The following is a 7,476-nucleotide window of genomic DNA, read 5'->3' as shown; positions in this document are numbered from 1 at the left end:
TTCCAAAGCAAACACAACAACAAGTTATTCAGACTGAAACTTCAAAGGTATCCACTCCTATCTTTACTTTTGAATATGTTCCTTTTTTTTTGCTCTGGTTGTGACTATGTTGGAGTCAAAAAACTTTCAAATTGTTTTGAAGAATCCAATTTTAAACCTTTCACAACCACCTGTTGTTCCCAACAAAGCCTTTACTTCAAATCTAATTGCTAATACTTCCTTTCCCACTACTACCATTCATGTTCACATCATATTTACAATACCTGAAACTACCTTTACCGATTTCACCATTCAAATTCCAATTTCTCAACGTAAGCTTGAACCCATTTTCATAGAATCCACTAGGACTACATCTATTTCTCAACCTCAAGCCACATCTACCTCAGAGATTCTAATTTATGAACCAATTGTTTTTGAAGCTGATCCAGGTGTTGATGAATATATCACTTCAGAACCTATTTCAACAAGTGTTGCACCAGTTTCTACATCAGTTCCTGATTTAGAACCAATTAATAGTTCTCCATTAGTACATGACACATCCCTATTTGAATTAGATGTTGATTTCATGGTTGCTAATGAACCAAACATTTCAGAACCATATGTTGCAATTCGTGTGACAACATTTAACGATGATGAGTCTAAGCTTATGACTCGTCAAGACAATCATTTTTTAATATAAAGTTGGATTCTTTACTTCGTCATGTTGGCACATTTTATACTACTAACTTTGAGCACATGGTGGCAATTCATTAGAGTATTATGCAAAATCTCGCCAAAGAAAATGCAAAGCTTTTTGAACAACAATAGAAGTTGATTTCCGATACAACTGAGAAAGTTGATAAATCTATTTTGGATGTTAAGTTGTTATCTAAAAAAGTTGAGGCTACACTCAAAGATGTTCACGATACCATTGGCAAGAAACTTTTTGACGTTGAGAAGACTGTTAAGGAGTTTCAAACTCATATTACAGAAGAAAAAGAAGTTTTTTCGACACTTCGGTTTTCTATTCAGAAGTATAATGTCGATCACCACACCTCTGTGTCAAATTCTATTCTTGCTTTACAATGAAACTACGAGGGTGAATCTAAGCTGATGGATACTATTGTTGTAAAGACACAGCAGATTATGGCAATGAAACAAGAGTTGAAGAATGTTCATTATAATCTTACGAAGATGGATGATGAACTTTTGCTCGTGAAAAGTCACATGTTTGAAATTAAAAATGTTTGGTTCACATTGTTGAAACAAAAGATACTCCTTATGTTGATTACATATCTCATCTTCTCAATGCAAAGTTACAGCCTACTTTATCGCAACTCAACAAGTTCTCTAGTGTTCCGAGTAGCGGGGCTACTTCAAAACAAGGAGGATAGGGGGTTGATAAAGAAGCTACAATAAATGAAGAAACAAATGAACAAATTCCGAACAAAGAGCCAATCAATTTGAAAAATCCCTATGAAGTGCCAAAAATGAATAAAAGTCTGAAAAGACAAAAAAGGGTTGTTATTGGAAAAGAATAAGTGAATGAGAGAACGGAAAAGGTTTTGGAGAATGTCCCTCGTAAGGATAACGTAGCTTTTGGCAAGGGAAATGTTAAGATTGTTTCTGATATGGAAGTTGATCCAACAGATGTTGAGGTTGTGAAAAAGGCTCAAGTAGCAAGAGATAAAGAACTTGATGAGTTAAATGCTCTCCTAGTCAAACATGATCAACAAGATGATGAAATTCGAAACAAAGAGGCCACCGAAGCTTCAAGAAGAACATTATGGACTGATTGGAATGTTGAGAGAATGCAAGCGGAAGTGATCAAGAAGTTGAAAATCTATTGGATGGAAACGAATATTTCTTTTTCGATGAGTAAGGATCATGATAACAAGTAGATTTTCCGATGACCGCAAAGGCTTTCTTGTTTCGGTGTTTTGATCACACTATGAAAGATCCAATGAGTAATACTACAGTGAATAAGAAATTGTTCAAGTTTTATGCAACTTATTCAAAGCCTCAGTATGATATTTAGACTTTGATGAGGATATCTTGATTGAAGGTTGGAAAACCATTTAAAGACGATGAGTTTACAAATGTTGCTTTTAAGGCTCGTAGAGGAGTTAGTCATGAGTTGTTTGATTTTACCCTTGCTGATCTTCCTTTGATGAATCCATACGATTGGAGTATTATGTTCAGTATTTTGTCCAAAGTAAAGATAAAGTATGAGCCTATTATTCAACACTTGTACATAATGATCAAAACATATATTCAAGAAATCTCCAAGATGGATGTGGAGATCACAACTGTATTAAAGATAGTGCCTATTTTGAAACCATTTCCAGAACCTGAAGGATCGGAAAATCTTAGGGTTGGTTTTATTCAGAAATATGCATGGGGAGTGGTCTACAAGGCAAATGAGAATGGAGTTTTGTGAAACATTATGATGCATTTACGAGACAAACATCTGTTCCTTTCTGAAACTCTTTCAAATATGCTTTCAAGGGCAAAAGTATGCAAGTTAAACACCACAAATGATGTCAAGTGTGTTTAGGTATGTTAAAGTGGTGGATGACTGTTCACATGGTTCTCAAGGGGGTGATTCCAAAGGTTTTTGATGAACAACAGTGATGACTACTTTCACGACTCATCACAAATGGGAAGATTGTGAGGTCTCACAAATTGTATTGATTGTGTCAAGTTTGTATGTGAAAGGTTTCACAAGTCATGTAATGTTTAGTCTTTACTTTGCTATATGCAATCTGGTTGTTTGCCTTTCATATATTTAATTATTACGTAGGTTTACAGTTTTGGCTATTGACCTAGGTATCTTAACCTCATTGGTAAAAGCCTAACCAATTCTTCTCTTACGTAGTATATATAGGAGATTTAGTTAGATAGAAAGAATATTTTTGCAAATTAGTTCTCTCATCAATGTATCAAACTTTTCTTTGCTCTCTAATGCAATCATCGATCTTATTTACTCTCGTGTGTTCATCTAATTTGATTTTATCTTCCGTTACATTGATGATCATAATTTATTTGTTCCTAAAATCCTATAATAAGTAAGAAGAAAAGATATCAAAAAGCTTCTAGTCTAACCCAATAAAGTGTTGTCTTGTCTTCTTGATCCGTTGTAGATATAAGTAAAATAAATAGTTTAAAAATATATTATATTTGCTGTTTAAAAATATAGTTTAAAAATATAGGTTATCTTGTTGAACATATGTTGTATACACATTCCATTAGTTTAAATAAATAAAACTTAAATAAAAGCCGTACGTATTCAAATTTTATCAATAAAATTATAAAAATATGAATTTTCAAAATGGAAAGTCTGTAGAATAACCCTCTTTTGTTTTCGTCCTTCATCCACACCCCTTTATATTTCTCTTTTTGTTCTTTATCAATTCCATTTCACAATCTCCATACACTTTCTCTCTCAATACACACAAACACCATATTACTGTGTGAAATGGGTGACGAAATTATCCATAACAATGTTCAAAATGATCAAGAAGCCGAAGCCGAAGCCGAAGTGGAAACACTTTCCCTCACCGATTTCCCAGTAACACAAGATCTCGGGGTCTCAGGCTTTAAAGATCAACGGAATCCACCATCATTAGCAACAGAAGATTTTTTTGAGTTTTTCCGGGAAGGGTTGAGTGATTACTCCGACAAAAACATGATGTCTCATGCAGAAGACATCATATTCTGCGGCAAACTTATTCCCATAGACGAACAACGCCACCCCAAAAATCCACCGCAGCAAAAAGAGAAATCTCACCGGAGAAAGAAACAAGAAGAACCTCCAGGTTGCCGGCGGTCGGAGTCACTGTCAGCGGTCAAAAGCACCACCGTGAGTCCACCCGTTAGAAACAGCCGGTCATTGGATTACAAGAAGTTGCATAGGAACTCAAGTATGAGTTCTGAACCGGCGCCGGAGATTCTTCGTGAGGGTTCGGGAAAGAAATCTTCTTCTTCACGGTGGTACGTTCTTTTGTTTGGCTTAGTGAAGGTGCCGCCGCCGGAGATGGATCTTCGGGACATGAAGAGCCGGCAGATTCGTCGGACTCCTTCGAAGCCACTTTTTCCTTCTACGGAATCCTGTGATTCACTTCCGGTTAGCCAAAGTGATGATTACCGGAGATGTTCGGGGAGAGTACTCGGGTTTCTGAGTTGCAAATCATCTGCGAGTACGGCGGCAACGACGCCGTTACGTTACATGCCCAAAGTTTAAGGAATTGACACTTTAGCCCCAATTCCTTTTTCACGACTACAATTTTGGTGCATTTAAATTTAAGACTAAATATGAATATGAATTGAATATATATAATATATTTTTTTTATTTTTTATTTTTATTTTACGGATATTGTATACTTTTGTTCCTGTATGTAAACATATGATTTAGAAAATAAGGATTTAGCATCTTTAATCCAACATCAAATCTTATTTTTTGTATTATGTTTTTCATATTTTTGTTTCTACCCAGTATTATTTATTACATTATTGTGATAAAAATGGATAATATATATAACACCGAGATTGATTTTAGTGTGAAATTTTCATGTAACAGTTTTGGTTCTTCAAGTTTTTGATTCATACATTTCTGGTTATTTAATTGTCAAGTTTTATATTAAATGTAATAACTTATAAGTATTACTTGTAATGTCCTGTTATATATATTAAAACTGATATTAATTAAGCATAAATAGAAAATATAATCCTATTGTTTAGACTTTATTTAAAAATTATATATTTTAATACTAATAAATACTTTATGAAAATATAATTTATGATATTTTTATGTTTTGAATTTATTAGAACATTTAAATTATAATAATAGAGTTCATAATGTTATTATAACAAAAAAGATGTTATACAGTTTTATAAAAATTTAATAAAGTAAAGGGATGTTTTAAATTTATAGAAGTTAAAAAATAAATATATTAGGAATATAAACTTTTTTTGGGTGAAAGAATGGTGAAACGGATGATAGATAAATCACATATAAAATTCCTACGATTGGTTTTAGTTTACAAAATCTATCCATTTTGCTAAGGTTATAGATGTATTTAGTATCATAATGACTACAAAATATCATTCTTAAGATTATATTCTAGCTAAACTTTGAATTTTGTGAAACTACATTGCTATAAAATTTTTCCCTAAATTATTTTAATCTAGGCAAAGCAGTTACGGTGTCCTTAATGTCATTAAAAGGTAATACTTTACTTATAATTCAACTAAAACTTTATTCATAATGAGACTATTAAAAAATAATACTTTTAATAAGATAAATACAAGTATCTGTAAAATGCAATAATATTGCCAAATCCTTAATGATACCTTATAATAACAAATGATAAACAATGAAAAAAAGGAATAATTATGTTTTTAAGACATCAAACAATTAAAATGGTCTGACTTTGTTCTTGACAAGATATACCAACTTTTTTATGTTTTGGTATATAGTATCATATAACACATGTTGTTAGAAAATTGTGTTTCAGTCAATTTCAAATCCCATTTAAAAAAAGTATAGTTCAAAGTAAATTAGTGAATGTATTGAAGTTAATTTGTTTTTCTAAGTCTAACAGTTGGAACAGTTTCTTTTGGTTAAAGGACAAGGTTAAAAATGGCAAGTAGAGCATAGTAAGGGGGATGGATACAATATACGAAAAGTATTACGTAGAAGGGAGGGTAGAGAGAAGGGCAGGTTGTAAAATCATGATTGTGACGACGGGGCCCACCTTCTCTTCTAGATTTGGTAATGAAAAAGACGGGTTACTATTCATCCATCGGAGACAAACAGAGAATAAATGCACATCACGAGGTTCCTGGCGACGATATCATGAAACACTGTTTTGGAATCAACGGAAAAAAGAATCTTGACATACAAGTTTGTGTATATATGTATGTGTCCTGTTATATATTTTAGGATCACAGGGAACGGCCACCTTTGTCCCAAACAACGAAACGTTTTACTATATATTACTTTCAAATAAATAATTATAAAAGGACGATCGACAAGTCAAAATAACCTGATTTATCTCAAACAATGATTAAAAGATTTCAATTAAGGTTCGTTTTTATAATAAAAGTTAAAGATCTTTCATAGGAAAAACAAAACGAACCCTTATGGTAAAACATAATCTAGAATTTGAAATTGATTTGTAAAGTGTATCACAATGTAAGAAAATTTAAGCAATATAAAATTATATTGGAAAATTGTCAGGTCAAACATCAATTCCATGATGTTAACAATCTTGAATGACGGTAAAATATCATGGGTCATGACAAATCTACGAGTTTAGCTCGTTAGTTTGTTTCAAAATTCCGACATGTTCTAACACCTAAAACAAGTGTCCAAGAATTGTCCAAGTGATTAGTTGTGGTCTCTCTCTCTCTCTCTCTCTCTCTCTCTCTCTCTAATTCAAAATTTTGTATTCCTTCATAATTTCTGGTTTGTAAAGTGAAACCATTATGCAACAAAAACCCTACCAACGATGTTGACTTTTTGATTTTAACTTCACTGGTTGCTGCTTCCCAGAGATCGGAGGGGGGGGGGGGGGGTAAATCACATGCGATCTCCATGATAAGAGTAACATTCTTCAACAGTGGAAGATGAAGGATGGACATTAGACAGAAAAACACATTTGTGGAAGATGACATTCGTAAAGTGAAGGGTGGATGGTGTCATTGCGAGACAAGCAAACCAATTGGTAACCCTTATGGTAAGGATGTTGAACGCCTTTCTTTTATGTTCTATGTTACGAACTTTCCAATATCGTTGGACTCTAAGGGCTTATGGAAGGTGTGTGCCAAGTATAGGAAGAATGTAGATGCATACATAACCCGGAAATAATCAAAGATAGGGAAGAGATTTAGGTTTCTCCAATTTCTTGGGTGGATGATAAGGCTGCTATGGCTCGATAATTATCGGCTATTTGGATAAGAAACTACCATCTCTTTGTTTTTGTGGCTAGATTCCAAAGAGTTTGACAAGGAAATAGTGTGCAGCAACAAAAGCAGTTGGGCCCAACATATATTACAAGTAGTCAGAGACAATGTTAGGCTTCCATGGCTACTAGAAGGGAGGTATTAGAATGGAAACAATTGTAAAAGTGACAAATAAGAAGTTATTATCGGAGGAAACAAAGATTATAGTTGCTAAGGTGAGGTTTCATCTATACATAATATGTATAAGATATTCTTAAATGAAGGTTTTACGAGTCTATTTCTATTGGATTAGGTGTCTTTAATCCATTTTAAACCATCTATAATCCATTTTAAACATTACAAAGTATATTAGAGAAAAATAATTATCAAAGTACAATCTCAAAATCACAAAGTGCGGAAACACGAGTGGATGCGGTGCAGTTACACTGGGACCTTCTCTTTCAAACCAGAAGTACCTTAAAACATTTTAAACATAATCCGTAAACACAAAGCTTAGTGAGTTCCATAAAATACTATATACCATACATATC

At 33.2% G+C, this 7,476-nt stretch overlaps 1 protein-coding gene across 1 annotated transcript; it reads left to right on the top strand.

Annotated features, from left to right (window-relative positions):
• The first annotated feature begins 3,383 nt into the window (after positions 1 to 3,383).
• Positions 3,384 to 4,443, top strand: LOC145005602 (uncharacterized). Its single transcript, XM_078964711.1, has one exon. It carries the CDS (start codon positions 3,458 to 3,460, stop codon positions 4,220 to 4,222), a length of 765 nt encoding a protein of 254 aa, XP_078820837.1. The 5' UTR covers positions 3,384 to 3,457; the 3' UTR covers positions 4,223 to 4,443.
• The last annotated feature ends 3,033 nt before the right edge of the window (positions 4,444 to 7,476 follow it).

This window comes from Lactuca saligna, chromosome 7 (assembly GCF_052625555.1).
Source record: "Lactuca saligna cultivar CGN05327 chromosome 7, ASM5262555v1, whole genome shotgun sequence".
NCBI classification, from domain to species: domain Eukaryota; kingdom Viridiplantae; phylum Streptophyta; class Magnoliopsida; order Asterales; family Asteraceae; genus Lactuca; species Lactuca saligna.
Note: the sequence above shows the minus strand (reverse complement) of the source record. Positions and strands in the feature narration are given on the sequence as shown.